Source organism: Benincasa hispida, chromosome 9, assembly GCF_009727055.1.
Source record: "Benincasa hispida cultivar B227 chromosome 9, ASM972705v1, whole genome shotgun sequence".
NCBI classification, from domain to species: Eukaryota; Viridiplantae; Streptophyta; class Magnoliopsida; order Cucurbitales; family Cucurbitaceae; genus Benincasa; species Benincasa hispida.
In genome coordinates, this window is record NC_052357.1 from 19,634,130 (window position 1) to 19,657,086 (window position 22,957).

A 22,957-nucleotide genomic window follows, 5' to 3' on the forward strand; every position below is an offset into this window, starting at 1 on the left:
CAACGTTTCATGACTATGTTAAAACAATTGCATATTAATATTCTGTTCAGTGAAGCGATTGAGGAGATGCCTGCATATGCGAAGTGTCTAAAGGATATGGTAACCAAGAAGAGAGGCACTGGTAAGTTTACCACGGTGGCTTTGACGCAGAGCTTGAACAAATAATCCCACCGAAGATGAGCGATCCTGGGAGCTTTACTATACCTTGCTCCATTGGAGGCTTGTACATCGGGCAAGCATTGTGTGACCTTGGAGCCAGCATCAACTTGATGCCTCTGTGATCTTTAAGCAGCTGAATGTGGGGTAACTTGCGCCCACGACCGTGACTTTCCAACTAGCAAATAGATCTCTGGTGCATCTAGAGGGGAAGGTGAAGGACATGCTGGTTACCATCGACAAATTTATATTACTAGCCGACTCCATCATCTCAGATTACGAAGCCGACAAAGATGTGTCTATCATCCTGGGGCGACCATTTTTATCAAGAGGTCGTGCCCAGATTGATGTGCACAATGGAGAGATCACCTTGAGTGTAAATGGATAGAAGCTCAAGTTCAACATCATCTGTGCCATGAAGTTTCCTGACGAAGAAGACCTGAATGAATCTAACGACGACCAGAATTTGAATGAAGAAGAAAAGCTTGACGATGAAAATGAAGAAGAGGATGCAAGCGCATCCATTGTTGCATGTAATGCGATCATAGAAAAAAAAACAAGGAAGTTGAAATGATCGCAACCTAAGAAGAAGAGCCAACAGAAAATGAAGAAAGAAAAACAACACAACCGTCCTTAAAAAAAACCACCAATAATAGAGCTGAAGACCCTGCTGAATCACCTAAAGTATGCATTTTTGGGGCAGAATGAAAAGCTACCAGTAATTATTTCCTCGGAACTTAATGAAGACCAGGAAAATGCATTGATGTGCATTCTGAGAAAATATGTGCGAGCAATTGGATGGGCACTCGTAGACATTCGAGGAATTAACCCCGTATACTGTATGCATCAAATTCGTCTCGAAGAAAACCACAAGGGATCGATCGAACTTCAGCACAAACTCAACCCTACAATGAAAGAGGTTGTTAAGAAAGAGATAATCAAGTGGTTAGATGTGGGCATTATTTATTCGATAGCAGACAGCACATGGGTCGCCTCATGCAATGCATGTTGAAAAAAGGTGGAATGACGGTAGTCCCCAATGCAAATAATGAGCTGATACCGCAAAGAACCATCACCGGATGGCACATTTGCATGGACTACCGGAATCTGAATGCAGCAACGAAGAAAGATCATTTCCCTTTATTGTTCATTAACTAAATGTTTGATCGTCTAGCCGAAAATGACTTCTACTGCTTTTTGGATGGGTATGCCAGGTATAACTAGATTATGATTGCTTCAGAAGATCAGGACAAGACCACATTCACCTGCCCATATGGAACTTTCGCTTTTCGCCGCATGTCGTTCAGCCTCTCGAGCATGTTCCAAAGGTGCATGATGACCATCTTTTCAGAATATCTGAGGACTTTGTGAATATTTATGTACGACTCTTTGTCTTATGGGCACATATACGAAGTCCTGTCTTGCCAACCTAGGAGAAGATATTGTAAAGATGCAAGGAGACGAATCTCGTACTTAACTGGGAAGAAATGTCATTTAAATGGTGAACAGAGGGCAGTTGTGTTGGGCCATAAGGTATTCCAAGGGGGTTGGAGGTGGACAAGGAAAAAATTGAAGCAATTGAAAAACTCCCACCTCCAACAAGTGTAAAGGCTGTAAGAAGTTTCTTGGGGCATGTCGGATTTTACAGACGTTTTGTCAAAGACTTTTCGAAAATAGCACGACCGTTGAATGCGTTGATAGAGGCTGACAGAAAATTTGACTTTGACGAAAATTGCCTCGAGCATTCAGAATTTTGAAGAATGCATTGACGACCATGTCCATGTTGATCGCACTAGATTGGACACTTCCCTTTGAAGTAATATGCTATGCAAACGGGTATGCGATGGGAGCCGCTCTGGCACAGAAAAGAAAAACAATATTACATCTCATAGCATATGCAAGTAAGACTTTGAATCCTGCTCAGACTAACTACACCACCATAGAAAGAGAGCTACTTGCAGTAATTTTTGCGTTGGACAAATTTAAAGCATATTTGCTGGGAACAAAAGTACTCATCCACACTAACCACTCGGCGATAAAATATCTTATGACAAAAAAAATGCGAAGCCGAGGTTGATTAGATGGGTTATCCTCCTCCAGGAATTTGACATAGAAATAATTGATCGCAAGGTGACGGAGAACCAAGTTGTGGATCACTTATCCAGATTGGAAAATCCTGAGGTTGACTGCAATGAGACAGAGGTGAGTGCGGTGTTCCTAGACGAGCAGCTGTTTCATATTGAGGAATTTCCATGGTACACCGACATAGTCCACTATTTAGTTTACGAGCAATTTCCTGAAGAGTACTCCGATCACCAAAGGAGGAGGCTCAAACACGAATGCAGATCATATTTTTGGGATGAGCCAAATCTGTATAAGAAAGGGGCAGACCAGATTCTACGATTATGTGTACCAAGTGCTGTTCAACAATGCATATATCGCAATTTCATGATTCACTTTATGGTAGGCACTTTGGAGGACAACGCACCGTAGCTAAAGTATTACAAAGTGGATTCTATTGGCCAACACTGTTTAGGGATGCAACTGACTACGTGACAAGTGTGACCGGTGCCAACGCACAGGTAATATTTCATGGAAAAATGCAATGTCGATGAACACCATTTTGGAACTAGAGTTGTTTGATGTCTGAGGCATCGATTTCATGGGACCATTCCCACCATTGAATGGTAAAAATTATATTTTGTTAGCCGTCGACTACGTGTCCAAGTGGGTAGAAGCAGTGGCATGCGCCGCAAGCGATGTGGCGGTAGTCTCTAAATTCCTGAAGAAAAACATTTTCACTCGTTTTGGCACTCCACGTGCCATAATAAGTGATGAAGGGACCTATTTTGTCAATCATACTGTCAAAGAATTGTTGCGCAAATATAACATCCTCCATAAAGTGGCTACCGCATACTATCTGCAGACGAATGATCAAGCTGAGGTGTCTAATCTAGATCAAGCTGATACTAGAGAAGGTGGTAAAGCCTTCGCGAAAGGATTGGACAATAAAGCTTGACAATGCGTTGTAGGCATACTGAACTGCTTATAAAACACCCATAGGTATGTCCTCATATGCGTTGGTATTTGGTAAAGCATGTCATTTGCCATTAGAGCTGGAACACAAAGCTCTATGGGCGGTGAAGAAGCTAAACTTTGACTTGAAGATAGCAGGAGAAGCAAGAAAACTTCAATTGGTCGAACTGGAGGAATAGAGGATTAACGCATATGAGAATGCAAAGATCTACAAGGAGCGCGCAAAGCACTGGCACGACAAACACATATGCGGCAAGAACTTTGTGTTAGAGAGGTATTCCCTATGAAATTAAAGTCACATTGGTCTTGATCATTCATAGTTAGAGAGGTATTCCCGCATGGTGCGGTCGAGTTATCTAATGATGATGGAACCAACATATTCAAAGTTAATGGGCAACGAGTAAAAGTGTATCACGTAGAAGGCTGGCATTGCTAAGTCAACTCCATGGACCTAAGAAACCCTGATCGAGAAAGAAGTGGGTGGTCCCTACGTTATCAAGTGATTTAAATTCATCAGGACACAAGTTTGGGAAGCTTCCATTGAAATATTGAACTCTTCAGCTTATCTCTACCCCTTCATATTTGCATTTCACTATCCTTTTCTTTATCTAAAAAAAAGAAAAGGCGATCGCGCTAACGATTGTGGTAAAAGATTTTGTTTTGTTTAATATTATTTGACCCTCTCAATGTTTTTCTTGCGACGATCGTGGTGAACGATTGCGGAGGCACTACACGAAGACACAACTACTTTATTCCATCACTGCAATCCTAAGGAGGTCGATCACAGCAAGGCAGGATGCGTCAACAAACAATGCGGGCGACAAGCAAATTTAGGGGTTGTATTCTTCCTTACCTTTATTCCAAATTCTGCACTATCGAATCGCATTTTAATTTTGAAAGTTTATCACTGCATTCTCTTTGATTACCACAATCATTTAATATTGATAAATTTAGTAAGTCGTTGCATGCTTTCTCTTTGCCAATTATGATTTCAATGATGAAACACATGCTTCTATTTTTTCATATACACTAGAGTCAACTTAATCTTAGAAAAGTCACCTCATTAAATATTTCAAGAAGTTAGTGGTCTGCTAGCTTTCTTTCAAACTGACCCTTTACCAAACTTCTTAAGAACATCGCATGACTTCTTTCAATCTATTGGCAATGAGGACATGGCTGCATTTTAAATTTGGGGGTGAGGTATTTATTTTTCGACCTTGCTATTTTTAGTTCTAACAAAACCTGAGAAAACAACTCCACTGTCACCGCAATGGGGAAACCCATGTTGATAAGAGTTAAGTTGTGAATGGCACTTACCCGTAGTTTGATGTCCGCATGACACACGTGGGGCAAGCCAAAATTAAAGTAAGTCGCTAGGATCAACACATAAATAAATGGCCGCAACTCTGCTGCCAAGTAGGTATGAGTTTAGTCTGAGAAAGAGCGTCTTGCTCGTAAATGGATGTCCGCATGACATGTGGGGGCAAGCCAAAACGAAGGCGAGGCAATTAGATCAGTGCAAGGTTAGATAAAAATAATAATGTCAAAAATATGCAAGGATAAAAATCATTTAATATCCCAGTGAAAAAAAAAAGTTTTTTCTAAATAAATCATGTGATGTCCTAGAATCTAGTAAAGTCCTTTTGAAGGTTAAACTTGCAGTCCCTAGATTTTAGAAATATTTTAAGAAGAGACTTGAATAAAAATTAAGGAAATTTTAGTATATAGGATTTGAATGAAGTATCCTTGAGAAATCTAGGAAAAGAAATTGTGGTCGACTTTCTAAAGAAAATCTTTAGCTTATGCTTGAGGACAAGCATTGTTTAAATTTAGGGGTGTGATAACAAGTAGAAATGCACGTTATTACAGTGCTAAGTTATTAAACAATGCAGGTTTGCATTGATAAAATATATAAGATTGCGTCCAAAAAGTATTAAGTTTGTAACATTACGGTCGCATGCGTTCATCGCATAAAAACAACTTTTGTATTTTTGTGCAGAATCTGCGTTGACACAAAGCAAAAAGTGCGATCACAAGAAAGTAACGGTCGAGTGCAGCGTTACCGCAAGGCTTTTCGGTGATTTGTGCTCGCAAACATCTACTCAAGAATTATTGCCGCATAGAGCCGGCGCAACTTGGTGGGTGCATTTGGGTGAAAAGCATAATTAATCACGATGGGACAGAAAGTTGATGACGGTCGAGTCCGAATTAAGTTGGCTAACGATAGCAAGTACACTCAGCTTTTCGGTGACAAATATTCGGCGCATCAGACAGAGAATTAAAGCCATCCCATCAGTGCAATCATAAGAGAGAAGATGCCTTTCACCCCGAAGCTCTATAAATACCGAAGGCAACCTTCAGAAGAGAAGTTCGGACAGTTAGAGAATTTTCCCTTAGATAGAATAGCCTTGTTCATAGTTTTCCTTTTATTTAGAGAGCAGAGCGAGAGAAGGGAAGAGACACCAGAAGATCGCTCAGGGCAACTCGAGAGAGAACCCAGAGGCGTAGAAAAGCAGAGAGCGGGCCGACTCTCGCGAGAGAGAGACTATCTTTTGAACAGAGTAGAAAAGACAGTATAAAAGCCTTAGGAAGCAAGAGATTGCTACCAGTCTCTTTATTCTCATCTTGCATTGTTATTTTGTATTTCAACTTTATATCTATACAATGGAACTTATTTATCTACATTTGTTCACTCTCTTAAAAGCACGCATGAGTAGCTAAATTTATTGAATGGGTTGAGAAGAATTAAGCTAACATGACCTAGGACCTTCATTGCATGTGATTATCTTGTTTTATGCTGTGCCCAACACCCCTTTAGAGTTACTCGAGAGAGAGTCTAAAGAAAGAACCTAAGACTTGAGAGAGCTAGGTTAGAATCTAGACTCGAGAGAGCAAGATTAGATCTGCATAAGTAAGAGATAGGGACTTAGAGATAAGCTTTGTTTTCCAACCTGCATCGAGAGATGATATTATGTGGTCGCCTTATTTATGTGTGTCATTGTGTCCTCGCATAAATAAGAATAGAGGCTTATGTGTAGTTCCTATAGACTCATCACATATATAGAATGCGTTCTAGTATTAGAAGCCGTAGCATTTGCGTCGAGAGATGATTTGCTATTGTATGTGTGTTGCATGATCGCATAACATGAACGTATCCTAGGAAGTGTTACTCGAACCCCTTCTCAACCCATTCACCGCATACTCATCACATATTCCGTATTATCAACTCTTTTCATAACTCAGCCGCATTCGTTTATTTTATTACCGCAAACAACAACCCAAAACAACTATTTGATTTCTTGGTTACCGCAAAGTCTTCTTGAAAATTACTACCGCATACTGTTTTCTCTAGTCCCTGAGTTTGACCCTGGACTTACCAGGAAACTCAGTGGGGTTTATACTTGGATTCCGCTGAGAAAACTTGTTGCTCAATGCATTTCCATCACCGCATTCCATTCCATAATTCCATCACATAAAATAACGCATCAGGCATCCTATGCAATGAGTTTCCATAAGACAAGATTACGAAATAGTCACTTTTATTATATAACGTTGTTTACTGATAAGACTGGCTATTTCAAATCGATGACCTAGGTAAATCAATCTTAATTCTGAGCTAACTATGAACTCTTGTTTATTTGGAATTATCCTTTAATCTGCATCGATGAGAGTGACTCAACATCACCGACTCAATAAGCCTCCCACTTTAGGGGTAAGACTGGGTAGATAGCTAGGGACATAGTCCTGCAGATAGGTTGTTCTCTTGAGTGCTGACTCTAGGTCTTAAACAAGAGGTCCCGCCATTTTTAAGACCTGAGAGGGACTCGGTTTGATAGTTGGATCACACACCAATTGTTCATTAAAGGATTAGTAGGACTTAAGGTGCAAGATGCAATTACAGGGGTAAAATGGAAAATTTGATCCAGTTATAATTACGAACAACCTGTGAAGTATCAACTTACTAATCATGGTTAAATCAAGTGGACGAAAATATATCTACAGTGACGAGAGTGCAGCTACTAGGCTTTAGTGGAGTGTCCCGGTAGTTAACGAATGTTGATTAATTGGGTTAATAAGTTTAGCTGGTTAATCTCAGATCGTTGGAGCCCATGATTTGTAGATCCATTAAGTCCCCCTGCTAGCTCATAACGGACTAAACCTTGGAACAGTATGTGAGAGAATTTGAATCATTCAAATTAGGTTTATGGAATTATTAATTATAAACAATGTAGCTAAAACGTTTAATTATCTAATTAAAAGGATTTGAGAGTTTAAAATATTTAAATATGATTTACATATTATACATGAATAGGGATTCATGTTTGAGTTTGGCGTTGATTATTAATTTAATATTTTATATTAAATTAATTTTTTTTAATTAACTTGTTTAATTAATTATTTAAAATTAATTATTAGAATTAATTTTATTTAAAAATTGATTTTATAAAAATTTTATTTAAAATTAATTAATTAAATTAATTTTAATTCAAATTCAAATTCTTTTTTAGTTGATTTTGGAAAATCAATTTTATATTGAAAATGTGGTTAGTGGGTTTGTCCCATTTTTTTCCATATTGAAAACCTAATAATTTTACTTATTGTGTGGTGAATTTGGTGTCAATTTTATATGCAATATGACTGCATTTATTCCCCCTATAAATTGAGTGGAAATTGCTTAAACTTTTTTTTTCATGCAATTTGAATTTTAGAAGAAAATTTTTTCTTTACAAGTTTGACAAAACACACATTCAATCTCAAATTCCCTTCAATCTTACTACAATTGGGATTCCACAATCTATTTTAATTCAAAGAATAGCAGGAAAGACTCTTTCGGTTGTCCACAAATAGTGCCTAATGAGAAATCTTGAAGTGATTGCTTTAAAATTGGAGTTCTAAAAAGCTTGTAAATTCTAACCCTAATTCTATGTTCTTGAACATGCATATTTGTTTGCTAAAATTGATGTAATTAGAATGTTTAAGATCCTAATTACTTTTGCATGTTAAATGTTAACACCAACAATGGGTATCAGAGCATGATTTAAGCACTCAATTTACGTTAAATTTTGCTTGGTGGGTGTTTTTCATGAGATGAATGCAATGGTTGCTAAAATGGATACATTACAGATTCAACATGTAGATTTTCCTTCATTTATGTTGTATTTCTTGTAATTGGCTCCTTGTTTATGGGCCTTAATGTGTGAAGAAGGGTTCATTAATTTGTTAAAGTCATTAGAGTTGAAATTAGGCTGTAATTGGAGAATATTTGGAGCATGCGCATTAGGATTTGAAGTTGGTTTTTGCTTCTATCAAAAGGCGTCACGACACTGTTCTTTGTCTAACTCAGAAACGTGCGCGCACGAGGATCTGGTTCAATTGAACCTGTTCAGCTGGTTTTAAGCCCTAATGGTCCGATTTTCCTTATTTGTAGCCTTGGAGGTCTGATTCAAGCGTTCTTCAGCTGGTTCGAGCCGATTCGAATGTTTGGGAGTGGTTTAGAGTAGTATGTGATTTATTATTGTAATAATTTAGGTGTTTGCTTGATTAGGATGCTAGAGCTGGTCAATTCTAGTGTGTGTGTAATTAATTATGCATTATGAATGTATGTTTTAGTTAAATAAACTTGTTTGTTCATAAAGTATGCCATGTAGATTTAAAATCCCACCATAGGAAAACATGTTGCATCCATTGAAAGTATGTTGTAAATGTTATAATGTATAGTATGCATGTTTAGGGTTTCATGAGATTTTAAATGTGTGAAGAAAGGTTTATAAATTTGTTAAAGTCATTAGAGTTGAAATTATGTTGTAATTGGAGAAGATTTTGAGCATGCGCATTGGGATTTGAAGTTGGTTTTTGCTTCTATCAAGAGGCGTCACGGCACTGTTCTTTGTCCAACTCAGAAACGTGCGCACACGAGGATCTGGTTCGATTGAACCTGTTCAGCTGGTTTTAAGCCCTGATGGTCCGATTTTCCTTATTTTTAGCCTTGGAGGTCTGATTCAAGCATTCTTCAGCTGGTTCGAGCCGATTCGAAGGTTTGGGAGCGGTTTAGAGTAGTATATGATTTATTATTGTAATAATTTAGGTGTTTTCTTGATTAGGATACCAGAATTGGTCAATTTTAGTGTGTGTTCAATTAATTATGCATTATGAATGTATGTTTTAATAAAATAAATCATGTTTGTTCATAAAGTATGTCATGTAGATTTAAAATCCTACCATAGGAAAGCATGTTGCACGTATTGAAAGTATGTTGTAAATGTTATAATGTATAGTATGCATGTTTAGGGTTTCATGAGATTTTATATAAGTTGTTATATTAAATTATGGAATGTTGATGTATGTTATAGATTTGTCTAAGTTATAATTGTTATAAAATGAATTAGACATTTAAAATCTATAACAAAGATAAATGCATGCTCACCCAGAGTTGAAAAATAACAACTTGTTTTAATGATTAAAATATGTTGTTATCTTGTAAAACTTTTGTTATAATTTCACTCGACAAGATCTTGTCTAATGCTTGAGGTACTTAAGTTGACGATTTATAGAACACCTATTACCTGGGAATCAAACTAATTCTTGAGTCTTGTTAACCCCATTTTATGAGCATGCGTGAGGGATGTGAGATAATAAATGGTTTATTACTTAGATATCGTAGGTTAAATCCAAATATAAACGTTATACTTGGATGAACACCTAAACTTAGGATATATTTATTAGTCAGAATATACCTGAGTAAATATATACCCAAAATTGTTTAGAATACTTTAGTGGGAGATTAATAATATATATGATATATTATTTTTAGCTCTCACGTCCCTAAGAATCCATAAGAGTTCACACTGAGATTCATGCTCGGCTTTTTTTCGCTTTTACCGCAAATTCTCCATTTGGAAAGTGTTTCATGGGTCAATAGCAAGGTGAATAGGGAAATTAGTTCATAGTAAGTGGGAGAAGAAAATGTGTCAATATATCCTGCGATCTCTTCCATTAGGTTGCACCGTGAGATTCATATGTCTCGCCTACGTGTCGTTTTTAGGCGACCACCCATTTGAAGGGTTGTGATTTGAGGATTGGAACACCGCAATCTCCCGAAATAGATAGGGTCTTTTAATTTCATCTTCAACATTGTCTGCCCCTTGGTAGCTTACTAATATCGTTCTTTGAGATATGAAAATGAAGGGTTATACTTACAAGAGTTACTAAGTGTTAGTAAGTCCTTGACCGAAAAGCGATAACTAAATACTATAGGAATAAGAGTAATTATGGTATTAGTATTTAGTCAAAAATGTCTTCATTTAATGAATGAGAAATTGACTACTCCTCGGAAGGAGTTATTCTAATTTATCTGAAGCCAACAGTTGTACTAATGAACTAGTCATTCTGAAAATATAAACAAATTCTTTGTCAGAAACTACTAACACTTAGTAATTCCGTAAATACTTTTTCACTAAAGAAAGACATTCTTGACTAAATACTATCTCTAGAATAACTCATATTCCTATAGTCATTTAGCAACTGTTTTTATCAGAAACTACTAACACTTAGTAATTCCGTAAATGTAACCCTCCATTTTTAAACCTTAGAGATCGGCCCCAATGATGCTACCGAATTGGAAAGTCAAAGTTGGAAAACGATCTAAGAAATTCTATCCATTTCTAGAGTTTGAGTTGTTCTGAATCCTATGTTACAACTCTCCGAGGGGATAGTTATTGTTAAACGACTAGCTAGGGCCACTTAAAGCTAAACAGTAGGCGCAACATGAGAATCTCACGGTCCAAACCAGCAAAAGAGACCGCAGGACTCGTTGACTCATATCCTTCACCCATTTACTATGAACTACTTTCCCTATTCACCTTGATCTTGACTCATACAAATACTTTTCAAATGGAGGCCACTGCTAGGGTGACACGAAGGGTCGTATGAATCTCACGACATGAACTTTCTAGAGACGTGAGATTTGAAATCAATATATCATATATTTGATTTTACATTGAACAACTTCCCCTCATTCACCTTGATATTGACTCATACAAACACTTTTCGGATGGAGGTCATTCCCAGGTGACACGAAGTGTCACATGAATCTCATGGTGTGAACTTCTTAGGACGTGCGAATCAAAATCAAAACATCATTTTTTTTATTTTACTGTGAATAACTTCCCCTATTCACCATAATCTTGATTTATGTAAACTTTCCGAATGGAGGTCACAATCAGGGTGACACGAAGCGAAACATGAATCTCGATTGTGAACTCTTAGGGACGCGAGAGCTAAAAACAACATATCTTATATGTTATTAATCTCTCACTGAAGCATTCTAATAACATATCATATGTGTTATTAAATTCCCACTGAAGCATTCTAACAACATATCATATATGTTACTAAACTCTCACTGAAGTGTTCTGTTTGGCTTTTTGGTAAATCTTTACTTAGGAATATTTCGGCTAATTAAACAACCTAAGTCTAGGTGTTCATTCAGGTATAATGTTTATATTTGGATTTAACCTGCGATGTCTATGTGATAAACCAGTTTTAAAACCTCACATCGCTTACGTATTACTCATAAAATTGGTTAACAATGCTCAATTTTTCAGTCATAATCCCCAGGTAGGAGGTGTTTCGTAGACCGTCAACTTAAATACCTAATGACATGCAGAAATACATGTCATCTTAGGCCTTTTATTTAGAATTATGAGGGTTGTTAAGCAGAATATGCGGCAATTATGTGTGGAATTCATGAGAAAATGAGTTTGCGGCGTTCAGCATTAAGAATCTCGGCTAACCCATTATTATGCATTATTATGCGTTCAATTGTCTATTTTTGTAGCTAATGCAGGAAGTGGATGCAAACGCGGAAGCTGGGCTATCACATAGACGACCGCATGTGGAGAAACTCTCCATCGCAAACGCGAACGCATACGATCAATGCATGGGTGTTGCGGTAATCAAACGCATGCGTCCATCGCATAGGAGTTGCGATCATCAAGCGATTGCGGTCATCGTGTAGAAGTTGCAACAATCAAGCGAATGCGGTCACTACACGATTGCGACTACACGATAACCATAATAATGGGATGAACGCAAGGTTGGTGGAATGAAGGCAGCAATGCATATCCCGAGAAAACCAAAAGATGATGTTGACATTTCACCTACCACGCCGTTAGCAGCAGAGATTCAGAAAAGGACCAACGCACCGTGAATGTCAAAATCAGAGCAGGTCCATTAATGTTGTCGGTGATCAAGCTCTATAAATAGAAGCCGTTGAGCAGAATTCAAATGATCCAGGGTTTTTCGCCTGAGGCCCGCCTTAGGGCGGATCCCTGTGATCCAGACTAACGTATGAGAAGAAAGCTTGAAAGTTCTTCATCTCCTTCCTCCATTCCAAGTGACGACCGGAGCCTTCGTCGGAGTTAGATCTTGAGAGATTTAGCTCCACTGCCCATCCATGGTACCACCGACAGCCCTGACACACATCTGCTAGAAGCAAGTCATTGCTTCCAGCTTGTCATTTCATTTTCTCTTCTTTTCTTATATTGTATTGTATTACATTTTGGATTAAGAAATTAATATATTGTGTGTTCAATGCATCTCTATGTTTCCTTCTATTCCATCTCCATCTTTCTTTACTTTGCATTGCATCACTTAGTGAGATTGCTAGAGTATCACATACTTAGTCATGCGGATTAGAGATATGAAGCATGTGGCAAACCACTGAGAGGTGTGTATTGTGCGAGTGTGTGAGAAAACCTTATTTGCTTAGTGTGAAGCTGTAGCAATGCCTGTCTATAGGCGGACGCAACGCTTGTCTATGAGTAAAGTCTGCAACAACTAACTGTTCGGGAGGGTAAGTGGTTGGTCCCATTAAGCAATGTAAACAAGTATTCACTAGAGATAGGAATAATCTTACGTCAACCAAGTTTATGCGGTTGCCTTGTCATATGAGTGCATCATTCATCATTTAGGCATACTTGGAAAAGTAGTCTAAAAACCAAATCTAAGACTCAAGAGAGCGGACTGGAATGCATAAGCAAGAATGGGGAACTTAGGAATAAGCTTCGTTTGCTATTACACAACGTATGAACCCTACAGAGAGGATACTGCATGCATCCAAGAAGTATGATATGGTGGCAGTATGCAGTCATCTCGACTTTTTGCATACACATCGCATACGTCCTAGATTTAGGCTTTAGTGTGTGTAGCATGATCGCATAGTTTGCGTTGGTTGAGGTTGCCCTTGTGGTCAATCTTAAGGGTAGCGATGAAGACATCCCCACATATCTATTTTCCATCCATTTACTACACAACAACAGTTTTCGTTTCTCTACTTCTCATTCATACTTCTCATTGCGTTGTCTTTTAGTTAGGAGTAAGAGTAGTATTAGCTTATACCCTTCATCATTCTTTTATTCAACCGCCGCATACACATCACTGCATAGCATTTAGGTACAAGTCTCTGAGTTCGACCTCAGATCAGCCGAGAAACTTGCGTTTGCATTATACTTGGCGTGAACGCAAGAAAACTTGTGACAGGAACGCATGGTCATTGCATACATTCGTTAACGCATAGTTTCATTCCAACGCATGACCACCGACGCATGATAATCAATGCATACCTTAAGACATGCATCGCATATTGCGTTCACCTAATTTTAGTCATCAAGTCTTTGACGGCTAATAATTTTTCGTCACCAATACCCCCAATCTTAGATAAGATCATATACCAGTTGAGTTTGTTACCAAAAGTTTTATAAGATAACGACCTATTTTAACTATTAAAACAAGTAATTAGCCTACGTGAGCATGCAACTTATCTTTGTTGTTGATTTTAATGTCTACCCAATTTTATAACAACTTATAAAACTTTAGACATGCTTTTACATCCATAACATACATTAGATACATTGTGATTTAATATAACACTTATATTAAAACATATGAAACCCTAAACATGCATACTATATATTATAACACCTTATAACATACTTTCAATGCATGTAACATGCTTCCTATGGTGGGATTTTAAATCTACATGGCATACTATATGCACATACAAGATTTATTTAATTATAACATACATCACATGCATAAAAAATTAAACACAAACTGATATGGTTGTTAGTTTTGGCATTTTCAAGCAAACAAAAGCCTAGATTATTACAATAATAACCAAAACTAGCTCTAAAACACTTCTGGACCGCTCGAACCGCCCTAAACTACACCTGAACCTCTCGAACCGGACCATCAATGCTCAAAATTGGACTGAACCGGGGAAAAAACCATCAAGTACCATTGGGCATCGAGTACCATCGAGCATCGAGTAATCGAGTAATCGAGTAAGCCATCGACCATGAGCATTAAGTATGCCATCGAGCATGAGCATCAAGTATGCAATCGAGCATGAACATCAAATATGCCGTCGAGTATGAACATCAAGTATGCCGTGGTTGAAAAAACTAGTTTCTGCTGCTCGACCTTCTTCATTTCTTTCTTCAATTACAACCTAATTGCAACTCTAATGACTTCAATCAAATTACAGACACTTAATCACACATTAAGGCCCATCAATCAAGAGCCAATTACAAGAATTACAATGTAATTGAAGAGAATTTAATGCCAAAACTCAGAAAAACCATATCAGTTCACCATTTTCATATAACTTATGAAAAACAGGATCATGCAGCGAAAGAAAACAGGATCATTAAGCTTTCTAATTCCTTAATTTTGAAATCAAAATAAGCATGTTTATGGGGTATCAAGAGGGTTTTAACACATATCTTTGAAGATCCTCTTCAAACACGAATTTGAGCTGTAATCTTTTCCAATTGAAGTCGTGGACCACCACTAGAGCTTCTCTACTATTCTCTAGGAGTCTTAGATTGAGTTATGGGACTCAGAACAAGCTTGAACTTACGGAAATTGGAGGAATGATTTTCTGGTTTTTCAGCTTGTTGAAGAACAACTTCTTCAACTTTTAAAAACTCAACAATTCAACAACTACATGTTCTTTTCCACTCAATCAAGAGTGGTTTTACTACATGACTCTCATGCAAATTAATCACTTGAAGTGATTCCAGCTACTCCTTAAATTTGGTGGTGGAATTGTGTGTAAGAAGATGACTAACCTTCTTGCTTGAAAGTGGGAAAATCCCACATTGGTATTTTTCTCATTTTTCAATTTCCCTTTTGATTTTGAAATTGATTTTCAAAATCAAAACATTTTCCAATTTTAATTCTTTAATCAATTTTACAAAAATTAATTCAATAATCAATTTTTCTAATAAAATTAATAATTAATAATTAATTAAACACAAATCTATTAATTTAATATCAAATATTAAATTAATTTATCACCAATTCCATTACCATGAATCTCTATTCATGAAATTAATATTTAAATCATATTTATATATTAATCAATTCTTCAATTACATTTAATTCCAAAATTAAACATGTAATTATATCACATATAATTACTAATTCTCTTAATTCGAATTTGAACGTTTCAAATCAACTTATCACGCTATTCTAAGGTTAATTTCATCTGTGAGCTAGTATGGGACCTAATGGACCTACAGATCATGGGCTCCAACGATTCGAGATTAATTGGCTAAATTCTTTACACCGAATTAACTCCCATTCGTTAACTACCGGGTCACTCCACTAAAGCCTAATAGTTGCACTCCCTTCACTGTCCACTCGATATAACCATAATTAGTAAGTTAACCATTCACAGGTTGTTCGTAATAACAACTAGGTCAAAAGGCTGTTTTACCCCCGAGATTATCTCTTGTTCCTTAAGTCCCACTGATCCTTTAATGAACAATTAGTTTGTGATCCGATCATCAAATCGAGTCCCTCTCAGGCCAATGAGAGGGTGGGACCCCTTGCTCAAGACCCGGAATCAGCACTTAAAGGAACAACCTCTCTACTATCCCTGAAAGCGATTATGAGGGAAATCCGTTCTACACCTATGTCCCCAGCTATTACACCGGTCTAACCCCTGAAATGGGAGGTTTATTGAGTTGACGCCTATTAAGCCAACCCTTACCTATGCAAATCTAAGGATAATCTTGAATAAACAAAAGTTCATAATTAGCTTAGGATTAAGATCAAGTACCTGATCATCGTTTTGAAATAGTCAGTCTTAAACAGTAAACAACGTTATTAAGTAAGAGTGACTTATTTCTTGATCCGATCTTACGCAAAATCATTGCATAGGATGCACTCACTCCTCACATCACCATATAAACGAATTAGGATCACTTTGTTTGTAGCAGTTTACAACTCCTATAACAACTACAGAGTGAGCCGCATCCGATAATGTTACCAGAATAAGGCACTCAACCTTATTCGTACACTATAGATAGATTTTTGATTATTTACTCGAACTCGATTCACTTTTATATCTCCACATAAGTTCAAGTACTCATGTAATAGTCACGGATCTTTTAGTTTCTTAGATTTATTTCTAAAACGAAATAAGCAATCATATATTCAATAATAACTTTATTGATTTACAAAATGAGTTTTATTATTTACAAACCACGAGTTTTAGGGCATAAAACCTAGAACGAGGCTTACCTATATATATATATATATATATATATATGAAAACCTTAATTTCTATTAAATATTTATATATACACATATTTATTTATATCCTTTCCTTTCCCTTACATAAATATATCACCCAAAATCCAAAATATATATATATATATATATATATATATATATATATATATATATATATATAATATAATAATATATATATAATAATATATATTCTTTTCCTTCTTAACTCAAAATTCAAATTAAAATAATTAAATTTTAAATCTCAATAATTCAATATGCCCCAGATAATTAAGTTAATAAATTCAAATTTAATTAACTCAATTTTGGGCCTCAAAATTCTAAAATATACCTCAAGTAATGTATGGTAATTATTTAAAATTTATCTAAAAATTTACACATCACAACTTGGACATTCCTTCATGAATCACACCCACATCAAAAAAGAATTAAAATATTTTAAAAAAGAAATAAAAAAAAAATTTACTCAATAAATTAAGAAAATTCTTATAAGTAAGAAAACTCCAAAAATATTTATATTAATAGTAAAAGAAAAAATCAAAAATGTTTTTGAAATTTTAGTAGAATGCATTAAAGATGAACACTACCCGAAATGTATCTAACTACTTGTCTATGGTGACGAAATGCATTGAAAAGGGTTCTCTAGGGTGACGAAATGCATCTAAATACTTTTCAACAATAAAATGGTGAAATATTTTTCGTAATAATGTAGTGTATATAAGGTATTGGAAATATTCCTGAAACTCTTTCAATTTTCCATATACTCGTGGAATCTGCTGGTAGCCAGGTGTACGGATGTGTCGCATTCATTCAGTGACATGTTAACCTCTCCTTTCGGTTTTTTCCGGGACCGCATGATCTGCCACGTGGACCAAAAATCCCCTTTAAAATTGACGCCGTCTTCATCTCCGATTTAAACCGCTTCACAGCCAAGAAAACCAGCGGCGGCGGGAGACTCTTTCCGATGGCGACAGAGGAGAAGCCAGTTATAGTGATCGGAGTCGACGACAGCGAATACGCAACCTACGCTTTGGAGTGGACACTCGACCACTTCTTCGCTTCAACGCCAAATCCTCCGTTCAAGCTCGTCGTCGTCTACGCCAAACCGTTTCCCGACATCTTCGTCGGCGTCGGCGGACCTGGAAGTAAGATCGATCGATATCGCTTCTCTGTGAATAGATTTAGTTTCAAATCGCTGATCGTTGATTTATGCTTGGTTTAGCGACTTGGTAGTGAATCCAGAAATTTGTAAACAGTGATTGTAGGATCGGCTGGAAGTTACCAGTTCCTGAACGAGGATTTGAAGAAGAAAGCTGCGTTGGTCATTGCAACTGCGAGAGGAATCTGCGAATCCAAATCGGTAATTAACAGGATCGAGTTTAATTGCTTGATTATGAATGATATAAATCGAAATGGAATTAGAATAGAATTCGATTATAAATTCCCGAGGAATTTTGTGTGAGTTTGATCAGTTTATTGGATTGATGAATTGGGAATTTGGAATGGAAAATTGCAGTTGAATATTGAAGTGAAATATGAGGTGGATGAAGGAGATGCTAGGTATGTGCTGTGTCAAGCGGTGGAAAAGCACAGGGCTTCAATGCTGGTGGTGGGAAGCCATGGCTATGGAGCTGTCAAGAGGTACTTTGTTTAACCCCATTTTAGAGGGAAAGAAAAACAAAAAAATGAATGTGGAAGCTAGCCTAAAAGCTAACTCTATATATACTTGTGAAAGATTTGGTCTCTAAAAATAAAACATACCTTCTCACAGGCGGCTCAGGAGCCGCCACGTGGCTCATCTTTATGGTGCCAGGTGGTAACCCATATCTTTTTTTTTTTTTTTTCTCTGGCTTTACACGATTTTTATGATTTTTATTCTCTTCTTTTCACAGTTTTTTTCCTTTCTTTTCTTTTCTTTTCTTTTCATTTACATGACAATGGTATTTATTGTTTTTTTAATCATTGACAATATCACTTTTGATTTTAAATTTGTATATATTTTTTATTCTCTTTTCTCATTTATACATCACTAATTATTTTCAATTAATCGATTAAAATTTTAAATTTTAAAACAATAAGGTGAAAAATATCTTTATAAGCTAAAGAACGACAATTACATAATCAAATTCTTTATATATATATATATATATATAAATTTTTAATCTTGTTTATTTTTATCACAATATAGCCTACAAAACAACATAAGAAATATGTTTCATAACAAAAAAATAATAATAATAATAATAATAAATTATTTGAACAATATCAATCTTATTTTAAACCCTAAACATACTGCATAATATCATTTATTTTCATAAATAAACAAGCAGGCAAGATTTTTGTAAATTCGAATCATTCAATCGAGATTTTCAAAATCATTTATTTCTTAATTCTTCTCCTATTTTAGAGTAATTGAGAAGTCTAATTCAAATGAATTAACAACGAAAGTCGATGAAATTCTCGATTGAATTAGAAAATATATATAAATTTAAAATCAAAATTGATATTCTCAATAATTGATTAGAGAGAAAAAGAAAAAGGAAAAAACCGTGAAAAGAAAAGAGAATCTTAAAAATGGTGTAAGACCAGGAAAAAAGGGAAATTGGTTAGCACATGGCACTATAACGATGAGCCACCTCGCGGTTTCCAGGAGCTGGTGAGTACGTAAGTTCTTCCCATAAAATTTTGCCTTATTATCCGAGCTAATTTATAAACAAAATGCAATTGAACTGTTTACTCCTAAACTCTCCAAAAAGTATATATGTATATATATTCTTACATTTTGGTTGGAACCTGTCCTCTAAGCTTTGAAAAGTTATGAAAATATATCCAAAATTATATATATATAAAAAAAAGGGTTGAAAAATACCTTTATTTAGTATATGAATAAAACTCTTTAATACTTGGTTGAAAAATAACTCTAATTTTTTTTTTTTAAAAAAAAAAACTCATTGAAGTTTCTTGAATTTGGGGGAAAATATCATTGTAATCTCCAAATTTTTACCCTAATTTTTACCCCATTTTTCTCAGCAACAAAACTTCATTTTTAAATATAAAATCTCCAAAATCTAAAATTAAAATTAAAATTTTCCTTTAAAGTTTTTTATATATGACTTATTAACGTGGTTGAAAATATCAACCTCGATAGAAATATGACCCTCATTTTATAGAAATATCAATGGAATTATCGATATCAATGAAAATTTAAGGGAATTTTATGGAAAATTGATAAAAAATTGATAGAATGAAACTTTGATGGTAATCGAAGTGCATTATAATTGACCATTTTGAATTATCATTCTTATAGGGTAAGACAACATTTAAATGTATATGGTAAAATATTTGTGTGAATGATGCATGAGCATAAATCTAACAAAGAAATGGAGAATTACAAGATAATGGAAAGAAAGAAGTAAAAGAAAAATTCTAAAAATAGATAGAGCATAAGAAAAAATGAGAGAAGAAAAAATGAGAGAGTTTGAGGTGAAAAAAATGTGAAAACTCAAGGGAAAATATTTGAATGAAAATATGTGGTTTGTTGAAAACATTTTTTTTAATGGAAAAGGGGAGAAAACTTTAATTGAGTTAACATAGAATTGCTTAAAAAAAATCGAAGTTTCGAGAAATTAGGAAATTTCTAAATTTCTAAATTTTCCCTCATCAAAATTTCGAGTTTATTAACATACATTTAAGTTCTAGGTCATTTCATTATTTTTAGAGAAATAAGATTTATTGATAGTTTTTATTCATATATTAACAATAAAGATATTTTAATAATATTATTATTATTATTTTAAGTTTAAGTTTCCAACAAAATATTTGTTTTTATGGCAATGATATATTTTTTTCCAAACTCTTTTAAGAAGTTTAAGAGTATTTATAAAATTTTTTAACACCGATTGTTCAAAGATTACAATTCTACTACTATTGTTCTTAATTTGGATGCTTTCATATAACCCTCTTGGGATTATCTCTTATCCTTGGTACTTTTTCTATATTATTAATTGAATATCAATGAAGAGTAGTGAGAGGTGATGAGGGTGCTAGATTGTGTTAATCTAGTTGGGATACGCTAGTGCACCCGTGACTAAAGATATCTATTTACTCCACGAAGTCGGGACTTCGTGGGACTCGTCCCGAAAAAGATGGAAAATCCCTGGTTGGAAGGGGNAATGAAAAATTTCTTCCCGTTGACTAAATGGGGATGGGGAATACATTTTCCGTCCCCGACCCCGATTGCCCACATCTAATGGGAAAAAAATATATTTTCTATATATATATAAATTTACATTATGTGAGTAACATTGAATTTATTTTATTAGTTTTTTTAAATAATTTTAATCGATTATTTTAAAATGCTTCAAAGTTATATTTCTAACTCATATGCTTCGAAATATATATTTTTTAATATTTAAAATTTTATTGTTTTTAAGATCTAAATATGGTTATATTTAAGGGGAAAGTTTAGATTTATAATATTTAAAATGATTCATTTAATATATACAATTTTATAAGGTTGTGACCAAAATTTACCGAATGAATAGATTTAAAAGATATAAATGGGAAATTTTTTTCCCACGGAGAATCCGATCCCTTTCTTGGAATCCTCACCTTGATTCTCACGGAAGAATGGGGAAGTCTTTCTGTCTTTACCCGGTTCCCTGAACATCTCTATTTGTGACCCACAACACGTATCTTTTTGAAAAATATATTTATGAAATTTTTTAAGATTCAAGAATATTCTCGACACATTAAACATTTAAGGTTTTGTTATACAAAAATTTTTGTTGGATAATTATTTGATTTTTAGAAGAAGAATGGTTTACTACACTTCTTTTTATGGTTTTTGATATATTTGTTTGCACATAATTTTGTAAGTTTTTTCACATTTCTTAGAAACCAAGGAATTGGTTTTTGGAAACAAGAGTAAGGCCAGTAGTGAATTAAAGCTTAAATTAATAAATTAGTTAAGAAATAAGATAAAGTGAATGGGGTTGAATTGAAATGGATGATATATATGCAGGGCGTTTTTGGGGAGTGTGAGTGACTATTGCGCTCATCAAGCTTCATGTACTGTCATGATTGTCAAGATGCTCAAAACCAAGGAAGGTTGACTCAGTTGAATGAATAAATCAATAAACCCCTTTTCTTTATGGCTGGAATATGATATGAAATAAACAGTAGCTTTCCATAAATATTTCTCTTTTTTTTTTTCTTCCTTCCTCCTTTGGTTCTTTAAAAAGTATATTGTAGAATTATTCTCTTTTAAGTTAAGTAATGTTGTTCCATATTATACATTTTGCTAAGGTGGTTCTACAATGCCCTAATAGTTAATGCTACAAGTTGTATAATGTTACAGTAATAACATAGCTCAGAATTTGTTACACATATCTTTCTTCACTAATTTTCTTTTTCTAGTGGCCACATCGGCTTTTATCGAGCTTTTTCACCTCAAGTGAAATCATCCCATGGCAGATCTCTTTTTTAGATTTGAGGAACTTGCTATTCCTGCTTGTGGAACAATAAAACTCGAGTTGAATTTAACTGTTCCACGGTAGATTCTGTGATAAATTGATTCTTCTGTGATGTATTCGAGGGAATCAAATTTTTCGTGATGTATTCGAGGGAATCGAATTTTTCGTGGAAGCGTGTGACTGTCATACAATTTGAATTCAATTTATGTACTCTGAAAAAATAGTAAAGAATGCATGGATAAACATACGAGAAGCCTAAGCATGTTTTCTACAGAGGAATTATGGAAGAGAAGATTTACTCTTGAGGAATAAGAATTAAATTCTACGATAAGATCACGAGCAAATTCTCTCTAGAACAACTAGAACTATTCCTCCAAAAAGGATATCATCAGGTAGTAACTTTGTTATTCTCAAGGTAACGAAATTTAAATGTGTGGACTCCAAACGTTTTTGGCAGAGGGAATTTTCTAGGTATGTTGAGAGAGAGATCTTTGAGTTTTCTTGCAAAAAGTAGTGATTTTCTAAAAAATCACAGATGAGAGGAGAGTGTTACAATAACTTCTTCTCACAATCTACCACCATAATTTCCATAAAATGGGGATCTATCATTTATATTATTAAAATGATATAATTTGTATATCATATGGAACATGCATTATAGTCATATTATAATGCAACTCTCTCTTATAATT

The 22,957-nt window shown here is 35.1% G+C and overlaps 2 protein-coding genes across 2 annotated transcripts in view; both read left to right on the top strand.

Annotated features, from left to right (window-relative positions):
• Nucleotides 1–3,175, top strand: part of LOC120084596 — a 3,613-nt gene extending 438 nt beyond the window's left edge. Inside the window, exons 2-6 of the mRNA XM_039040404.1 lie at nucleotides 51–121; nucleotides 1,331–1,370; nucleotides 2,322–2,528; nucleotides 2,624–2,738; nucleotides 3,083–3,175. Of these exons, the coding sequence (XP_038896332.1) occupies nucleotides 51–121; nucleotides 1,331–1,370; nucleotides 2,322–2,528; nucleotides 2,624–2,738; nucleotides 3,083–3,175 (526 nt within the window). The remainder of the gene's footprint in view (nucleotides 1–50; nucleotides 122–1,330; nucleotides 1,371–2,321; nucleotides 2,529–2,623; nucleotides 2,739–3,082) is intronic.
• Nucleotides 3,176–17,488: 14,313 nt separating this feature from the next.
• On the top strand, nucleotides 17,489–22,088 carry LOC120086804 (universal stress protein PHOS32-like). Its single transcript, XM_039043595.1, has 4 exons — nucleotides 17,489–17,936; nucleotides 18,048–18,151; nucleotides 18,308–18,432; nucleotides 21,815–22,088. The coding sequence occupies exons 1-4, from the start codon at nucleotides 17,756–17,758 to the stop codon at nucleotides 21,903–21,905; spliced, it is 501 nt and encodes a 166-aa protein (XP_038899523.1). The 5' UTR covers nucleotides 17,489–17,755; the 3' UTR covers nucleotides 21,906–22,088.
• The last annotated feature ends 869 nt before the right edge of the window (nucleotides 22,089–22,957 follow it).

What these genes read in the sequence shown, in the direction of transcription:
- LOC120086804 (XM_039043595.1), top strand. Translation starts at nt 17,756, where the DNA reads ATGGCGACAGAGGAGAAGCCAGTTATAGTGATCGGAGTCGACGACAGC. An exon ending in CGGCGTCGGCGGACCTGGAA is followed by an intron (nt 17,937 to 18,047) that starts GTAAGATCGATC and finishes ATTTGTAAACAG; the next exon opens with TGATTGTAGGATCGGCTGGA. An exon ending in GGCTATGGAGCTGTCAAGAG is followed by an intron (nt 18,433 to 21,814) that starts GTACTTTGTTTA and finishes ATATATATGCAG; the next exon opens with GGCGTTTTTGGGGAGTGTGA.